The sequence below is a fragment of the Oreochromis aureus genome, linkage group 5 (assembly GCF_013358895.1).
Source record: "Oreochromis aureus strain Israel breed Guangdong linkage group 5, ZZ_aureus, whole genome shotgun sequence".
Classification (NCBI taxonomy): Eukaryota; Metazoa; Chordata; class Actinopteri; order Cichliformes; family Cichlidae; genus Oreochromis; species Oreochromis aureus.
In genome coordinates this window covers 34,092,856-34,112,114 of record NC_052946.1, presented here as the reverse complement: position 1 = coordinate 34,112,114, position 19,259 = coordinate 34,092,856, and the positions used below count along the sequence as shown (strand labels likewise).

General features: G+C 37.8%; 2 protein-coding genes across 2 annotated transcripts; one reads left to right on the top strand and one right to left on the bottom strand.

Annotated features, from left to right (window-relative positions):
- itcha (itchy E3 ubiquitin protein ligase a) lies at positions 1 to 15,095 on the bottom strand. Its single transcript, XM_031748265.2, has 24 exons — positions 14,969 to 15,095; positions 13,911 to 13,957; positions 13,500 to 13,641; positions 13,096 to 13,220; positions 11,853 to 11,984; positions 11,395 to 11,443; positions 11,077 to 11,255; positions 10,613 to 10,835; positions 10,425 to 10,520; positions 10,021 to 10,195; positions 9,314 to 9,383; positions 9,141 to 9,225; positions 8,391 to 8,519; positions 7,737 to 7,809; positions 7,495 to 7,566; positions 7,307 to 7,395; positions 7,007 to 7,166; positions 6,463 to 6,596; positions 4,437 to 4,577; positions 4,097 to 4,217; positions 3,822 to 3,926; positions 3,531 to 3,627; positions 3,354 to 3,426; positions 1 to 2,951 (listed from the first exon to the last, which is right to left on the bottom strand). The coding sequence occupies exons 2-24, from the start codon at positions 13,933 to 13,935 to the stop codon at positions 2,852 to 2,854; spliced, it is 2,595 nt and encodes an 864-aa protein (XP_031604125.1). The 5' UTR covers positions 13,936 to 13,957; positions 14,969 to 15,095; the 3' UTR covers positions 1 to 2,851.
- Positions 15,096 to 15,580: 485 nt separating this feature from the next.
- Positions 15,581 to 19,003, top strand: bloc1s1 (biogenesis of lysosomal organelles complex-1, subunit 1). The gene is made up of 4 exons (XM_031748280.2): positions 15,581 to 15,783; positions 15,933 to 16,005; positions 17,933 to 18,065; positions 18,809 to 19,003. Exons 1-4 carry the CDS (start codon positions 15,723 to 15,725, stop codon positions 18,917 to 18,919), a joined length of 378 nt encoding a protein of 125 aa, XP_031604140.1. The 5' UTR covers positions 15,581 to 15,722; the 3' UTR covers positions 18,920 to 19,003.
- The last annotated feature ends 256 nt before the right edge of the window (positions 19,004 to 19,259 follow it).

The window sequence follows — 19,259 nt, the reverse complement described above, 5'->3', positions numbered from 1 at the left end:
GTGTTTTAATTGTTTTATTGCTCTTTTTTAATCTACTAAATCCATTGATACAAGAAACTCATCTTCCTAATATTTATCCACAAACTTCCACTTGTGTATAAAAAAATGTTAGTCTACTATTCGAATGACTGTGCAATCAGAACAAGTCAAACACCATTTTGCATATTTTTAAATATATTTATCTGCCCCATGACCTGGACCACAGTGGTAGTTAAGCACAGATGTGGTTAATTCAACCACTCCGAGTGTCAATGTGCTGTTATAATATTGTTACCTGTTAAATATTCAACAGTCAACATACAAAAAAAAAAGTTTTATGCATTATTTTTTTACATTAATCTGCACAGGAGTAGCTACACTGCAAGTGTATGGGTGTACAACCAGTAAGGGAATAGAGGTGAAGTCAAGTGAAACATCCTACACAATTAAATGAGCAAAAACTGGTATGTGGCGGTGGAGGTGTGGCCTGAATGAATGTACTCATCAGGGCAACGAGGGATCGCTTACATCAGAGAACAGTTTTTTTTTTTTGTTTTTTTTTCCTACCAGCAGTGCTGACGACATGAAATGAAAAACAGCCACATGGTTCACACACAAGTACATTAAAAATGACAGTATTTTGTCTGTTTACATTTCAATCTGTATCTTAAAGACAACATGTATAAAATCATTTTCTGGGCCACACACTGGAATTACTGCAGATAATTTACACCACGCTGCCAACATACACACTACCACAGCTTGAGGGCTGGACAGTGGAAAGAAAAATAAATAAATAAAAAAAAAGAAATCATAATATAGATTTTGGGTCTGTTTATTCAATCCTGTTTATACAAATTTATTAAGACCTACTGACCTAATAATCTTTTAAAATGTGCTTACTTTCACTGGCTACATCTTTGTTTCAGATGCCATTCACTTGTGTAACTACATTCTAAGTAAAAGGGGGAAAAAAAGTAAAGTTTTTATAATGGCAACAAAATTATTAAAATGTGAATGTGAAGATCACAATTCCTCAGCAAGGTAAATCTGTTTTAAATACAAAATATATTTTTTCTTATGTTTTCTTTTCTTTTTAGCAGAACAGAGCAGTTGCCTCCTTTGTTTTAATTTCTATACCTTACCACAAGTAAAACAAATAACAAACTCTTAGTACTGACCATTGATATCAAGTGTGTAATTACTTTGGGGGGACTGTTCGGAATTCATTACCTCTGTTAAGGGTTCTTTAATTAATTTAACTCATTTGGTAGACTGGTTCCAAAAATTTTATTTAAGTGATACTTTACCTAAAATAAACTATATTTGTCAGCAGACAACATTTTGAAAAGTCATGAAATACAATACAACTGTATAAATCTGAAAGCCATACGCCCTATAAAACTAGGGGCACTTGCTATCATAATTCAGATCTTATTTCACATCTTGCCAGCAACTTCAGAAGTTCTATTGCTAGAATGAGTCACTTTTCTTTTGATTAAACTTTGGAGTATATTTACATAAACTGCCTTAGCCACAGATAAATTTGTTAATAATCAGAATAGTCATTACTCCTTTTTGTTGTATTGTGGTATCATAACATCAACATCAACACACACACACACACACACACACACACACACACAAATATGCAATTTTTTTTTTTTAAAAACCTTTTTTTTTTCCTTCTAAATGTGCCACATTTTATCTATTTTGTGGGAGAAAAAAAAAAAAAAGGTGGTGACCTCAGAAACCCAGCGTCAGCACATGTAATACTTTGCTCTGGGCAATTAGCAGAGATCGGTTAGCATGTCATGGAAATTGTTCATTGACATTCCACGTCATCAGTAACAAGTTAATTTCAAGAAAAGCCCGTCATGTTCCCTGACTGACAAAAGCGCTGAGCATCCACGCTTAAATCTGATTTCATACAGCACAGTGTGGGAAGGTAATCTTTTCTCAAATCACAACCACATTAATTTCACCAAATATGTCACCAATTTCATATTGGAATTGAAATCAACACTAAATGGTAAATCTTATCAAAGTGTTATAAAAATGATCAAACAGCTTTGACTCTTATCTGGAAAAATGTTTTCTACAAAACGATTGCACATAAAAATACCACATCTTTTAAGAACAATCAAAGCATCTTACTGCTCACACAACAATGTGCAAAGGTACTCAGCATTTTAACTCTTTAAAATTTTAAGAAATAAACCTGTCAAAATAAGATAAAGTTATTATTATGATTTGCAAAAAGTGTTAAAGAAACTGTATAAGTGCTATGGGAGTCTTTACAGTCCGTCAGTCAACGATCGGGGGGGGGATCCATTTCATTCATAAAAAAAGGAAAGATTCAAAGCCATGTGTGAACCTCTGATGTTGTTTTTAACATATCAACTTCCATCCTTTAAGACAAAATGCACAAATATGGTTCTTCATTCTCATGCATAGAACCAGAAAGTGTCTCATAAGTTGCTACTGCATATTCACACATGTAGATGTAGAAACTGCAGTCGGTCTTCATACAAGTGCAAACATGACAATGCAAGAAAGGCCCCGCCTCCATCGCCTGACAGTGGATTAGGAATGAACTGATCACCTCTTACTACAGGAAAGAGGTGAAACCAGGTTAAGAGGATTTTTAAGGTCTCGTTTGAAGCAAACTAATTTTTAACAATACAGCTTTTTCTTTATGAATATGCAATTGTGACAAACAATAAGTAAGTAATAATAAGTTCTTCCACCAGATCATAAGCAGCTTCTGACTACAAAGACAATCTGCTGGAAAGTGCTCTTGTCTGAAATGGATATGGCTCCTCCAAGTCCACCACCATCACCACCATCCTACACATTTGCACTTGTAGTTTTACTCCTGCCCGAATCCTTCTGTTTCCTCTATGGCAAACATGAGCTTCTCCTTCAACTGTTCGTAGCTCTTATAAGGAGGGAGGTCCAGACGATTAAAGCTACATAAAACAAGAAGACAGAAACAGAGGGTGGCCAGAAGTGCTCCATTAGTATTAAGTTAACATTTTCTTTCTAGGTCACTCATAATAATGACAAGTGTGTTGTGTTTGCATTTATAAATGATAACATTTGTTCAGCTGCAGTAATGTCCCACGGTACTGCGCACAGCGAAGACATCTGCTAAATAAACACTTAACGAGCAACAATGTGTTCTCACATAGCATTATATAACAATAAACACCGACATCTTAGGCTAAAAATAAAGGAACGCTTGGAACGGTTGAATCAGAAATGACTAATAGGGTTTGGTCATGAAAGCTTAATCCCACATTAAGCCGGATAAGACACGAGGTTAAACATGAACTGAAGAACCTGTACAAATGTAGAAATACTGGTCTTACCATGTGTGGCTTCGTGGAAGCCAGTTTTCTTTTCCAACTTTCTCAATGCAAAACTTCTGTGGACCATTGCTTCCTATATTAATCAAAAATAAGGATAAAGAGATTAAATATGATTGTGATATCACATGCTGTTTTATACTACTGTACAAATGTCATGTGTCTGTTCACTGTGAATACCCATTAGATCAGCGAAGCCGCCCACGGGAAGACGACAGGTTCCTGTGACAAACTGCAGAAGTCTCATCCTTTTTTCGTTGTCCATCTCCTTCACAAACTGTTAACAGACAGTTTTGTGTTAACACCAGTATCAGGCTGATATCCGTACATTACGGTGATACTAATTTTCCATTTGTTGTTTTTCAGTTGGAAAAACAAATATTCACACTGAATTAATCAGCTGCAGCTGATTCAATAACATATCATCATTATTATTATTATTATTATTTTTTTTTTTTTTAAATTACCAACCTGCCAGAACCACATTATCTGCTTGCTAGTTCGGGCATAATGTCTATAGATTGTGTTTCTCTGCCAGTCCACCAAGTCTATCTCCTGCATACCGCACAGCATCACCTACAGACAAGAAAGGGACATTTTATAAATAAGCCCAACATTCATGTTGGTATTTATTTTCTCTTATTTTTTAAATCCATATTGTTACAGAATCCCTGTAGTATTTAAAGGACCAGTGCTACCTCAAACACTTGTAAAGGTTATAGAGAATCATCTATTGACTTCAGTACCTCTAATTCTCTAGCATCAAAGTACTGAAGGTATTGCTGTGGAAGAACTTCATTGAAGCCCTCAAAGAAAGCCTGTGTCTGCTCCTCCACACCTCTGGATAGCCTCCACTCTGCCACTAACCTGCATAGAGATGACATAATTAAATATTAATAAATTAATATTAGCACACTTTAGAAATGTCAAGTGCTGCTTTAAAATGAATGTTATCAAGGAAAACAGAATTATTTTGTTTAAACATGACATGTCCGAATTGACTGACTGTTACGCTTGTTTACCATGTAATGTTATGGAGCATGTAAAAGTAGCAAATGAATATGGATGGTAGGTAAGAAGTTGTACCTGATGTATTCCTCCTTATTTTCTTCAGTTACTAGAATGTTTCCTCCATCTGGTTTAAGCTCATGTGTGGTGACCTCCCCGAGTATCTCCTTGTCAACGGAGAAGAACATCTCCAGACCGCATTCCTCTATATTATTGTCCCTACAAGCAAGACAATGACAGTTACTGTCATTACTGACAATGTTTAAAAAAAGAAGTTAGCTATTATGTCTGCTCTAAAGTTCACTATAGAGTCCTATACATTTCCACAGTGAGTGACAAATTACAGGAGCATATAAATCATTTACTCAAATGATGCACACGGCCTAATTTGTCCTCTCAAACTCTTAATTTGTGTGCATAGGTTATCAAAACTTAGTATTTAACAATTTTTTTTTTTTTCTCTCTTGGTCTTGACGAAGGCGGTCGCACTTTTCTCCTCCTCCTCTCCCTTAGCTTCCCTGCTTAGCTTCTTGTGTCCTTGTCTAGTCTCGTGTTTTTTGTATTACTTTTCCCTGGAACACTCTCTCACAGTCTGTTCTCTAAAACCTAAAAGAGGAATTATGGATTTGATCAACTGGTCCCTGAATGCAATTGACACCCTTTTCTCAACGAGAAGTTTGGGCTTGGGTGAGCCTGAGTGCTGAAGATATCTACCTATTCAGAACCATGATAACAGGGTTCTTGCTGATTGGAGCTGGCTTGGCCCTGGCTTATCGAAGAATTAAGAAAGCGGAACCGGCTGTTCAAACCCCCACAAGGCTGCCCGCTGGGATTGAAACGATGGGACAAGGCGTGAGTTTCTCAAAATGGGCTCATTGAGTGCAGCACGGATAAGATCTTGGAGAAGCTTACGGCTGCCGTGAATACTCAGAACAAGACCTCTGAGTGCAAACTGGATTACATCTGGAGGGGCTCGCTCGGAATAACACCTCTGAGCGCAAATTGGATCACATCTTGGAGAAGCTCACTGCGGTCATGAGTTCTCAGAATCGGCTCTTTGAGCACAAGAATGACAACATCACGGAGCGTAAGGTTGATAACATCATGGAGAAGCTCACGGCTCTCCAACGGGAGATTGAGAGACCAGTGTCGGACTGTTAGAACAGCTTTGAAATTCATATTAGTTGTTCGCACTAAAGTAAAAAACACCAAAATCTGTATTCACTTCATGCAGATACCCCTTTGGCACCAGCTGCAGTCTCAAGGCTGGAGCTGAACAACAACACCCTGATAATGGACTGTGTTTAGACTGTTCTTCCCATTCTATGCAAGGCCACCTGGGTTGGCTGGAAGACTGTTTACTTATCCTGGCAGGGCGAAGGACACTGTCTCAGCTGAACTCTGGACATACACACACACGCACACAGACATATATACACATGCAGATGTACACTCATCCCCCCTCCCCCTCTAAACGCCTTCGACGCTTATTCCCTTCCGATGCTGATGGTGGATCAAGGAGACCAGTGCTTATGCTGCAGGCCCGGATGTACTGTCTACACTGGCTGTCTCTCACCCTTTACCCATCCCTGTTGCTTGTCATGTGTTTCTTTGGTGTATTAAGAGTTTTTTTCATGTGCTATGTGCAGAGGTGTTTTTTTCTGTTCTCAAACTGATCTCCCTATTGGAGCTCAGTCTGGGGGGAGTTATTTTTTTCTCCTTATCTTTCCTCATGTTGTGCTTTTTCCATGTTATACCCCTCTGACCTGTCTTCCCCATGTGATGTTTGTGTAATGTATGTATGGTCGGAAGGGTAAGACGGCGCTGGCACGGCTGGCAGCCTTAACCCAATTTCCCTCGGGATGAATAAAGTATGATCAATCAATCAATCAATCAATCAATCAATCAATCAATCAATCAATAATGTTGCATGCAAACATATTTAGGAGATGGAAATAATTTTCTATGTATATATCTACAAATTTTGGTCCACCTATACCAACCCAACAAATCTCAATGTAAAATACATCGAAGTCCTTTTAGTCCGTCATTCACACCACCCACCACAAGTCTAACTCAATTATCATGTACATCAGAAACTTACTTGATCCAGATGAGTGAATTATAGAATTCTGGATCTATGGACTCCAGGTCTTTCAGACCCAGAGGTTTGTTCAGAATACGTTTGTAAAAGGGCAGCGAGAAACCTGTGTCAATAAATTTGCCATGGAACAAGGCCTGGAGAGACATAAAATGGAAACGTTTTGAAAGCAAATTAAACAAAACAACAGATAAACAGAAGACATTTATCTCACATTTGAGATTTGTAATTTTATAGGAGAAAGTCAAACGTATTATTCTGTAAAGCACATCTATGAGGTATATTTCTCTTTTGAAATTTAATTCAATGATTAGATTTGAGATCTAATCATCTATTATTGTGATTAAATTGCAATAAAAGACAATGGCATAAAATATTGCATGATCCACATAAAGTAATTAATGTGTTACACAATGTAATAATATAGTATGGCATAATAATATGGCAGGATATAGCAATGACAGACCAGATTAATCATGCACATACATTTAGTCTCAAAAGTAATGATTGAAACTTATTAGTAACAACTAAGAGATGGTGCACATACCATGGCAATAAATCGCCCAATGAACTTGAAGTACTTGAGGTGATCAGGGTTGATGTAAGAGGCAGGGTTGATCTGAAGACAGTAGTTGTCCTTGCCAGCATACTCAAACAAACAGTACATCGGATTCAGCACCTCATGAGACAGCAAGAAGAACCATTCCCTGAAAATATGCACAAGTGGTCAAACTGGTTGAGTGGGGTAGTTCTTTTTAAACTAGATTTTAATGACAAAATCATGAGTTTCTACTGTTTGTGTTGTTATTTTAGCAACAGGGTGGTGCAGCTTTTACTTTGAGATTACCTGGCCACACCTCCATAGTCCAAGCCTTCCTCGCCAGGGAAGATTATCCAAAGTCTACGCCTAAGATCTTGTGGGTGGAAACTCATGATCTAAGAATGAATTAATTACACATCTCAAGCACTGAAAAGACAATGTTATTAAATATAGAAATGTGGTGAGAAGACAGTACAACCAATTAAAACAATTACCTGCTGAAATGAATCCTCAAACAAAGTTTTGCGTGAAACTGTAATTTTAATGTGCTGAGGCATCGACAGTTGCTAAGCGGAAACAACACAAGTAAACAATGTAAATAACTGGTTTTAAATACTCTGTCTACTAGCAAAATCATTTACACTATACTTTGCATTTAAGTAATTATCAGTATTAAAAACAAGAAGAACATAACAGCATATGTAGTAAAACAGTATGATATGCTGAAAGCACATACCTGACACCAGAATCTGAAGTATTGCACTTTGGCTTTGAAGTCCCTGACATAAGTTATCTGCGGCCCGTTCTCACTACAAAAAAGACCACATTAAATTATTGTCAAATAAAAGTATCAAAATACATTTTGATAACACGTGCTTATATTCATCTCTGGACATTCTGAGCATCCTGTTTGTTTTCTTTAGCAACACCCAGGCTTTGTGGTCATGATCACTTGAGATTATAAGGCTCATTTGATTTTACACCAATCACTGATTTAAATATATTCAGGTGTGCACTAATCAATATTCTCGACATTTGCAATTTAGTGTGGAAAGAGTTAGATAAGCAATCTGGAAACAGTTCAATCTCAATTTCTAGGGACTAACAAGAAAAAAATTAAATTAAAATAAAAGAACACAATTCTAAATGAAATGGATGGCCGCAGCCAATCAGGCACACACTAGAGTGTGAGAAGTTTTAGTCACACAAAGAATTAAACCCACTACTGTTAAAGAAGAGGGCGGCAAACACATATACACATTTTGTAATATTAATGAGACTTGTGTTTCACACCTGTCCCATTTAAATTAAACTCTGTTCACCCCCACCCCCCCTTTCATGACGCTACTGCTTAAGAGTACAGCTGCTAGCACAAGATACTAAAACTCACAGTGAGGATTTCCCTGTGCGAGGGTCAATGTAGGTTGTTGTTCGCCTATTGTGATCTACAAAGTAGGGAATACCATCCACAGTGAACCTCATCTCCCAACCCTCTGGCAGAGGCTTGTCATTCAGCAGCCTGGATAAAGTTAAGTAAGCACAGAGAAATGCAACCAATTAAAAGAAATCTTTTTAAAAGAAACATAAAATGTATATTTTAAGTTAAATGAATAACAAATAATAAATGGAATCAAAGATTTAAAAACTCGCCCTTAAAAGCAGGGTTTCCTCCGTACTACTTAACTGTGATTAGCTGGTTACAAAAAAAGCATTTAGACGGAAACCCTTCCCTTTGTGTATCCATAAACCATTAACTTAAGAGCAGTTAGTGGTCAATAGCAAAGACTTTCTAAAGGACCTATCCAATTCCAAATCTGTCAAAGATGTCTGAATCCAGTCATTATGTTCTACACATTTAATCCAGTTTCACAGTTGTCAGATCATCTGCATCCAATTGCTGTGCCACTGTTGACCTGTTCCAAACTCCAAGCTCCTAAGAGGTTAGGGCAGTCTTTCAGGGAGTCCTGCATTGGAAAGGATTAACCTTATACATTAATAAATTTGATGGCTGAAACACGGACCTAAAATGTGTCACTCAGAAATTTGGGCCTGCCAAGAACAAAGTGACATTCCTTTCACTTCTCACTTTATTCTAGACATATCAGCGCTCCCTACAGTCAAGAACACAAAATACACTCACCCTTGGGTCCTTGGGTCTTCCCACTGTGTCCTGCGAGTTGGGTGATGGACAAAATACACTCTACCATTGGTGTCAGTTCTCTTTTCTTGTGAAAGAGAAAATAAACACATTTCATTTATTTATCATGTCAGTAACATCAGCTAAAACATTTGTTTAATCTCACTGATACTTACCCCATCCGTGAGGCAGAGGTCCTAGTGGGTCAAACTCTTTACTGGCTGTGGCTGCAAACTGATCTTGAAGCTGAGCCAGAAAGAAAAAGTTACAAATGTCAAGTCTGCAAAAACATCTGTAAAAACTATTTTTGTCATGGTCTGTTTAAACACAGTTTAGACTTAAAATCAGAGAAGAAACTGACCTAAGAGTATTTGTATGTTTATTTCCATCAGGTGCTTAAAGCTTTTTAGTCATGAGACTTAAAACATACTATCTGGACATTACAAACTCATGCAGCCTTACTTGAGCTCTTTTCATGCTCAAGAGCTACATCAGACTACAAACTCTGCACTGTCACTTCATTTTAAGGAGAAAGATGTTCCAAAGTGTTTCCAAGCCACAATTATTGCAATATATTGTTCAGCATGAAATATGCAAGTTACACAGTAGAAGTGGAAAACTGAAACCTTAAGTGCTTATTCATTAGACTGAAGGTGTTTAGTACTTAAAAGTTAAAGTTCTTTTTTTATTTATAAACTTGAATTTAAGACGCAAAAGGACTGCACAGTATAATTTGTGTATGATGTGGTAAAAGTACACCATACACAAATTATTTTATAGATCAAAAACCATGTTAGATGGGATCTTTGAGCAAATCAAAAGAAATACATCTTCAAACTGTTCTTCATGTGTAGTCTGAAGCACATTCAGTGACTGCTCTCACCCCATATATGAATCTCTGGTTAAACTGCTGCATGGCTCCCTGGAGCTGGCTACGCTGGTGCTGCCATTCCTCATAATTACGCACTGACTCCTGTGTGGGTCTTTGCCATGTAGTAGTTCGGGTTATGTGGTCAACATAGTAAACTCTACCCATTGGATCCACTCTGCGCTCCCATCTGCATAAAAGGAGAGCAAAAAAAAAAAAAAAAAAAAAAAAGTTGTTTATTTTGCCAAGGATTTCTTTCTAGATATTAAAAAAAACCCCGCACAGAATACAGATAAACATATAGTAAAAGTGATTATAAACAATGTGACATAGATAATCATATGGCACTGAATACACAATATTAAAACTACATTAATATATCTGTAGTATAAAAAAAAAAAAATCAAGTTGTTTGGTACCCTGAAGGCAAAGGCTCAGGCCTATCCCAGGTGGTTCTTTTCTCAATGTGATCCACGTAGTATACCCGTCCATTCTGGTCAACTCTTTGCTCCCACCTGCAGAAGAAATACAAATTATAATAAACAGATTGAGAATAAGCTTAAATGAGGGGCCTATAAAACAAAATGCCGAAAGCATTGCTCTTTACCCTGGGGGCAAGGGGCCATTGTTTATGGGAGCCACTCTGGGAATTGTTGCTGAGGCACTGGCCCCTTGTTTAGGAACACTTGCTGTCTCTGAGGAACTTGATGTTGCCGCTCTTGCACTTGATTCATTCTGCTGATCTGAACACCCACTAGCCGATGCCTGAGAGGAACCATCGGAAGCTGGGCCTTCGCTGAGTTCACTAGGAGAAGAACTGCTAGAAGAGGCTATGAAATGAGCAAGAACAACAATAGGGAACCTTCAAGTCTGTGAAAAAAATGTCCTTTCTATTTTCAAAGTATTTGTTTTCAAAAGTGTAGTGACTTTAATACTGACTGAAGTCAGTATTCAGTGCTTTAGCTAGTATATAAAAAAAAATAATGGTATATTAGACATGAGGGAGATTGAAATCACTCATGTGATGTATATGTAAGCCATTTAATCTTTGATGTCTTATTGTTTTCCTACATGGTGAAGCTGCTGGTTTCTGTCGCATAGCAGGGGGCGGTCGAGTAGGTCTAGAAGGAAGTGATGCAGTGGAGCCCCCTGGAGACCGTGAGGGAGAACTTGTACCATTGACAGCATGTACATTTGGTACAATGACCCACTCATCCGAGTCACTTGAAGGTGATGAGCCTCCGCTTGACCTACAAGTACAAAATACTTAATATTTGAGTAGTTTGTCAAGACCAAAGATTTAAAATGTTTATTTAATCTTACAAAACCAATGTCCAAATATTTTAATGCAATAGTATCTTAAGATCATTAATTAAAGATTTACTAGACCTGTCACCAGTATCTCCATTTTGCCGTGTATTTCCATTTGGAAGAGCAGCTAGCAAGCCATAAAAACAAAAGTAAAAATGAAATGAAATTTTTAAAAAAAAATCAAGTAAAAGACAAATGTTTAATGTGACATTCAAAAATGTATGTGTAACTCCTAAGTTCTCAAATGCTTTGTTGCAAATGTAGTGACTAATGCAGGTAGATATAAAGGTTACAAGTAATGCCAAGGTCTTGTCAGGGCACAAAAAGAACACTGATAAACATTTACAACCTGGAAGCAGTTTCCACTTTGTTACCTCATTGCTATCAAAGTCATTAATAATGACTGACATGGTAACAAGCTAAAGTTATTCTGCAATTTCATTCATTTTCAAATTACAGATGATGAGTGTTCATGTTCTAAAATTGCAAATGTGGCCCACATAGTATACTGGGTTTGTGTGAGCGTGGCCTCTCACCTTGTTCTCGCTCTGCCAAGCCAAAGGTTTCTGGGTCTACCTGCATGCCATCCAGACAGACTGACAAGTCACCTACAAGATCCTGGGGGTCTCTATCAGAGCACAGCTGCAGTGTCTGCACGACCTCACATACTTAAGGGGGACAGAATACATGTCAAGTGTTAAGCAGGGACTGTAATTGCAAGACAAGAATAAAAGCAATTATTAACTATGTCCTGGTTTAATTAAAAACTGCTCCTACAAGCACATTCTTCTCCTAGTAACATTTATTACTAAAATAAACAAATACTGAAGAACAATTTCCTAAGGGGTCTCTGATTGTTATTAATCACCTGATTTTTAAAGCAGCGTTTCCTTTTTTAGCCCAAACTGTGACAGTACGGGGCTTTGAAAACAGCAGAGCTGAAAAACTCCAGTCACATGGAATGCCTCAAAAACCATGTGCAACAAGAATCTCATTCAGTGCTTTAAAAATCACAGACAAGTAGCTCTTACACAGAATGTAGACCAGACTGTAATGTCACATGTTTTGTGTATGCTATGCACACTGACCAGGTCTGAGAAGGCGTTGTATTTAGTTATAAACTCACTTCAAACACAGAAAAGCTCATATGTATAGGTGATGCAGTGTAAAGTATCTACAGAATGTGCATCAATTACCAAATATAACATACGATTGTGAGACAGACAAAGAAAATGAAGTCAGAAAGTGAGTTCAAAAGTGATCTAATTTGTTATTATCATGAAATCATGAAGTCATGTAGTAACAGCTTTGTCTTTATACAATTTACGATTCTGTTCAGCTCAACTCGAAGAACCTAGAAATATTAGCTGTATACTAATTTCCTCAGAACATCTTTCCGTATCCAAAGTTAATATAGAAAATAGCAGCATAAACAAACTCTCAAGTATCCTTGTGCTACAACATTTTCACAACTGTCTCATGCATGGCTGTAGCTCAGGAGGTACAGCTCCTATTGATCAGAAGGTCAGTTGTTCAATTCCTCCAGTCTGCATTTCAAATTATCCTTAGGCAAAGTACTGAACCCTGTGTTGCACTCATCAGCATGTTATAGTGAGTGTGACAACAGCACTAGGGATAGAAAAAAGTGCCTGTATAAACATGTGGATGAAAGTGTTTTGAGTGCTCAAATAAAGTAGAAAAGTGCTACATAACTTACAGTCAATTTACCATATCATGCCAATAGGGGGAAAAAATCGACACTTAGGAAAATGAACTTACATTTCATGTCATTGGCCTTAAGGGTCTTACTGATCTCCAATGTAGCTAGACCCAACAGCATGTCTGACTTGAGTGTCTGATGGCTCCAAACACGAAATATCAGTTTGCTGAACGGCGTCACAATTCTGTAGAAAGGTGAGAAATTTTCAGCATATGGCACCAACCAATACGATACAACAGCAGAGAAATAATTGAGGTCATCTGTACAGCTTCTTAGCTTTTGTTTGAAACTCATCAAGCATTGATACTTTTTGGGGGGTTTTCCCGCCTCCAAGTACAGAGGAAATCCAAAGTCTATGATGATTTTTATCCTCCATTATATCTTACATTACATTTACTGTCTACAATTGCAACATTCTGCTAAAATATGGACCTAAACAATTTTTTGCAACAGTTGTACTCACACTGTGAGAGCCTGCTTCCATTTGGGGCTGTGTGTGTTGTTGCATTTCTCAGTCCTCTTTGACTGGCCATCCACTGCTATTTCAACATATGGACTTGGACCAAACCAGGTCTTTTTGTTTTCCTTCAGCTTAGCTGAAAGCACTGGAAAATTAAAAATTCTAGTCATGCAAAACCAAGATTTTAAAACCACTTCCTGTAGCCCCATGCATCCTGAGCTCAACAGCAGTTTATTTCCATCCAGCTTTAAGGTATTTTTTAAGATCAAGGGATTGATCAAAATCTAGGTTTCCATGACAGACATTAAGCATATTAATAATAATAAAAAAAAACACCGTTAAGACTTTATCACAGTCCTCTACAGGTTTTTGTTAAATGATGAGCATACAAATTTTGTAAAAACAATAACTTACCAGTAACTTGCAACTGGGCCTTCATGGTTCATCCATAACATTAGAACCTAAGTGGCAACAACAAATGAACCTCCAATCAATGTTATCACATATAACTTAATACTTAAAGAGTGAAAAATATAACCTGATTTATAGTCAACAGTGAGTAAGCCTTGAGGAAGCAATCTAAATAAAACAAAGAGATACTTGAGGCAGATTCTGGTATCTGGGATCATTTTTGTTGACTCAAAGATAACATGTTATCTCAATTATCACTCTAGTTAAATATTTAAATTGACTGTGGTTTACAATACACAAATAAACAAATTAAGCTATACCCTCATTAGCTTCGCAGCATACAGGCCCAGGGAAATCATTCATAACTGCTGTCCAAATCTGTCACTCATCTGTTAGAGCTTTACCAAGAGTAAATCAACAAACCACAATGCTATGTGTGCTAGACAATCAACTTTAGTAATCAAAACAGAGCCTGAACTAAATAATGGTTGGCCAGTATAAAAATTGTATTGGCATACATATTGTTCATTGTTGAGGTTTGAGATATTGGTACTGAGAAACTGAGGTTGTATGGAGTAAAATGATTTCTGCTTATTAGTTTGTGAGGTTTTATATATATAAACAGAAGGGAAAAGAGAGGGAGGATATCAGTCAGTAAACTGATATCTGATCTCGCTGCGCATTAGGCTGGTTTTGGTATCGGTTTTGACCTGCTCGCTGATATCTGCAAATGAAGCCTAACAGAATTTTCTCACAGGTTAGCAGTAATGTTAGCCAACAGAAGATTAGTTATTAAGACTAAACAAACACTAGACTCTAGTAGAGTTTCCGTTTAAGCTGTCACGTCACCATCACTAGCCAGCTTGTAAACCGTTTCATAGCTGTAACGAAGGCGGACAAGTTCAAGAACCTGGAACTTTGCACACCGATATCCTGATCAAGGCTTTAGCTAACCATGCATTAAACCCACGCTCGAAATGCTAACACCACTTTCACTCCTTCGACTATTTAGAGGAGAAAAACTCAAACCTGTTCCCTGGAAGAACTCTAAGTGACCATACCTGATGAAAGAAGAAGATAAAGAGTGACAAAAACTTTAGTTTCAGCTATGTCTGAATGATGACAGGTAAGATAACAACATCAGCTCAGACCAGTGATCCGCTAGCTTGAACAAGTCCAGGTTTTCCGGTACAAGTTTTTCATAATAAAGCATTGGGGGAAGAGGCGTATTATCTATATAATCTGATTATCTATCTAAGTTATAAGCAACATTAGGCGTCAGACCATGCTAAAATTCTATTATAACGTTATACACAATCAAAAACAAAAAGACAAAAATAAAACAGCGAGATGCACCAGACTATATTTGTCTTGGTATTTTGGTCCCCCAGCTTGCAGCTATTATAAGTCTGGACTAGAGTAGTTTTGTCATTTGATTTCTGTCTGCAGTATTCGTAGATGTAACCTATAGGCAAGCTTTTATTTTGAAGGGATGTTGAAGCTGCTGACATCGCGATAAAAAGATAAAACAATCGTATAATTTAACAAGATACAAGATGCATTTTTGTTCCTTTAAATTTTATATTGTTTGGCAGTACATAATAAAAAAAATGTGGTTTTATTTATGAAATTATTTATACATTTACTCGATGGCCAAAGTGTGGACACGCCCACGTGTGACATCCGTCTTTTTGGTCCCGTGACACGGCTGTAATTGTTAGCAGTCAGCAAGAAACGTCGCGGTGTGGTAAATGATATGTTATTTGTTCTATGAGCAGTCACTTTCGCCATTAATATAACGTCTGCTGAAGCACGATGTTATCTCGTCTATTGAAGGAGCACCAGGCGAAGCAAAATGAGCGGAAGGAGCTGCAGGGTGTGTGATAACAAAAATCGATAGTGATGGCCTCCAGTGCTAACCATTGCTAAAAACAAAGCTCTCTTTGACTTAGCATGTCCCAGCACCACACAGAGCCACCGTCCGGTGTTGATTGATTGTATCAATGTCTTTTTTTTTTCTCACAGAGAAACGCAGACGTGAAGCAATAGCTGCAGCCACTTGTTTGACCGAAGCCCTGGTAGACCACCTCAACGTTGGGTATGACAGTGATTCCAATTTGTTTTTGCTTATTTCTCGCTGTTGATTTTGGTTTGGTAGTAGTTAAGGATTGAAAACAGGATCTGCTGACCCTTTGGTCCCCAGAGACGAGTATGTCTCACAGAAACGTCTTGATGCATGCTCAATCATCCAGGTAAGTAAATCTCCAAAAGTTGATTCTGTTCATCTGGACGTAACGTTTTTAGTGTGAGAAACATTTCGTCACTCTTCCAAGTGACTTCTTCAGTCTCAGCTGACTGCAGGTTTCCCCAATCTTATAAATAGTACATTTGCATAATGATTGAAACTAACACCACTGAAGGAACAATGGGCTGGGAGGTCAGTTCCTTCATCATAATTATGCAAATTCTCATGACCATTGATCAACAACCACTGATTAAAGCCCACTGATCAATGGCCATGAGTACCATTCACAGAGAGTTGGGGAATGGCTGCAATCACAGCATTGTAAGATGCCAAAAGATGTACCCTTAGACCCCCTTCTCAATTCAGAGATGGTCTTTCCCTTTTCATGTAAATGGCCTCCTTGACTTTGCGCTCAAACCGGCGTTCCTCCCTGTCCAGGATGTGTACATTCTCATCATTGAAAGAGTGTCCACTGGCCTGTAGGTGTAAATAGACTGTGGAGTCCTGGCCTGACGAGGTAGCTCTTCTGTGTTGTGCCATCCACTTCGCCAGAGGTTGTTTGGTTTCTCCGATGTATAAATCCTGGCAATCCTCCTGGCACTTAACAGCGTACACTATGTTACTCTGTTTGTGTCGGGGGACCCGATCCTTGGGGTGGACCAATTTTTGGCACAGCGTGTTTTGGGGTTTAAAAGCCACAGGAGACACGGTGTTTAGAAAAAATGCATCTCGATACTCCTGAAACATACGGAATCACTACAGGTTTTCAGCCAAAACACGCTGCGCCAAAACTTGGTCCACCCCAAGGATCGGGTCCAAAGCTCATCCACGTTTCATCACTTGGATGAGTGACGAAACGTTTCTCCCCCTGAAAACGCTACGTCCAGATGAACAGAATCAACTTTTGGAGGTCACACAGAAACGTATATTTCACGCAGTCTCTCTGGAATATTGGACATCTGTGTCCTGCACCAATTGTATTATTTACTTTTAAGTGTTGCTCTGAAAGCTGTACTTGTTTCAGCACCAGTAATTATTGATTTTCTTTTTTACATTGCAAGTTTAGTCAATGAAAAGTAAGCAAGTTGTAAAAAATCCCTGAACCCAATATTAACTTTCCACATGTTGTGCTGTCTACAACCAGCATTCAAAATCTAAAGATATTTAATGTAAAATGACAATAAACTTAGAGAATATGTTACATTAAATATTTTTGTGCTTATTTAAAGTCACGTGTAAACAATGTTAAAAGTATCTTAAATTTAGTGTGATGTTAATAGCTAGTAATTATTTATTATTTTTATCCCACTAAATAATAATAGTTTTTCGACTGATTACCTCGTATATGGTATGTCAGTGCCAGGCTGACACAAGTCTGTCACCCACATCAGATTTTAGTCATGCTGTTTCTCCAGGCTTTCACATTACTAACACCTTCTTCGGACCAAATAAATCAAACAATTTATTCTTAACAGGGTGGACATCACCCTAATATTTAACACAGCCAAAAACAGTATGCTGAAATTATTAACAATGTATTGTGAAAGATGTGATGAAACCAAGACAATCAGCTTAAGAGACTCAGAGTGGGATGCAAAGACCATTATTGTTGTGCTGCTCCTGCATGAAAAAGATTAGCCACCAGACCAAAATCCTTCTGGGACAAAGAGAGATTTTTACTATATTGAGTAACAGTGTATGGTTTCAGTGTATTGAAATTGTAGCGGCTATAGGTATTATAATGCCCTAAACCTCATTATTGTGTTCTGTTTCAATTTAGAGTTGCACAGGCATATGTAAACCAGCGAAAGCTTGACCATGAGGTTAAGACTCTTCAAGTGCAGGCAAGCCAGTTCTCCAAACAAACTGCTCAGTGGATCAGTATGGTGGAGGGTTTCAATCAAGCATTAAAGGTAGGTTAAAAGGAAATGGCTGTTGTCTCTCATCATCTGCAAATCTACCATATCAGTCTTGAACAAAAGGGAGCATTTGTGGATTGTATTAGAATGTTGCAAAATGATTTTGCAGCAAACACCAGCATTTTCTCAAGGTCAGTTAGGATGAAAATGTTAATATTGTACAATATTGTACTTGTAATGATAATTCGTCTGACATATATTTTTTTTTTGTCAGTATAATTTTTATCCTAAAATTCCCTAAAAGACATCCCCTTAAGTGTGCCAGCAGGCTAACTTCTAGCTGCAGTTCTTTGTGCAAGTGTGAGGAGTAAAACACATTAAAATTGTAACACTAGTACTATTGTACATTAAGAGAGCATTCTTTATAAGAGCAAATAAAATACTATTGTAACCTTGTGTTAAATAACGTCAGCAGTACATAAAAACAAAACTGTGTATGCATCTTCCAAAGATCTGCTGTCTCTGTTGTGCACTGGCAGTTCCAGGTCACCACATCACACTTGTGTAAAATACAAATTGGATCTGAATTGGCTTCGGAATTATTTGTGACATCACCAAGGCATTGCTCGTACAAACACATTTTAATTAGGGACTAAATCTGAGCTCAACACACTTTTCCCCTTTTGAAAAATAATCCAAAAAACACATTTTTTGAATGAAAGAGGGCTGATTGTGGGTTAAATTTGTACATTAACAAGGTTGTGAATACTAATTTTTTCATGCTCTCATTTAAACAGGAAATTGGGGATGTAGAAAACTGGGCACGAAGTATTGAGATGGACATGAGGACAATAGCAACAGCGCTGGAGTATGTACACAAGGGTCAGCTTCAGTCTGCTTGCTCATAAACCATGAACGTGTGTGTGTTGGACATTTGCAAGTGAAACTGAATACACTGGAATAAAATTTAAATCTACTTGAGTTGACCCCTATCAGCGAATATGTGTTTTGCCTTTGTCAGCAGTTTCTTTGCTTGTCTGCACTCCCCTCTAAGTTCGCCAGGGCAGCTCAGATGAACATCAGAATCCTGCTGCTTTAACAATGAAATGCATATGTGCAGAAATTATGTTGTTGTGTTAGCAGCAATGTTGGAGGTGCTTACAGATCAACCAAAATGGCAATAGATAAATATTTAGAATAGAATAGAATTGTTCATGTACAAATGGGGAGGGGGGGGAGGCAGGCAAT

Coding starts and splice junctions, on each gene's coding strand:
- bloc1s1 (XM_031748280.2), top strand. CDS start 15,723: ATGTTATCTCGTCTATTGAAGGAGCACCAGGCGAAGCAAAATGAGCGG. Junction 15,784..15,932: donor TGAGCGGAAGGAGCTGCAGG/GTGTGTGATAAC, acceptor TTTTTCTCACAG/AGAAACGCAGACGTGAAGCA. Junction 18,066..18,808: donor GTTTCAATCAAGCATTAAAG/GTAGGTTAAAAG, acceptor TCATTTAAACAG/GAAATTGGGGATGTAGAAAA.
- itcha (XM_031748265.2), bottom strand. CDS start 13,935: ATGAAGGCCCAGTTGCAAGTTACTG. Junction 13,221..13,499: donor TGGAAGCAGGCTCTCACAGT/GTGAGTACAACT, acceptor ACCTTTCTACAG/AATTGTGACGCCGTTCAGCA. Junction 11,444..11,852: donor CTTGGCAGAGCGAGAACAAG/GTGAGAGGCCAC, acceptor ATGGCTTGCTAG/CTGCTCTTCCAAATGGAAAT.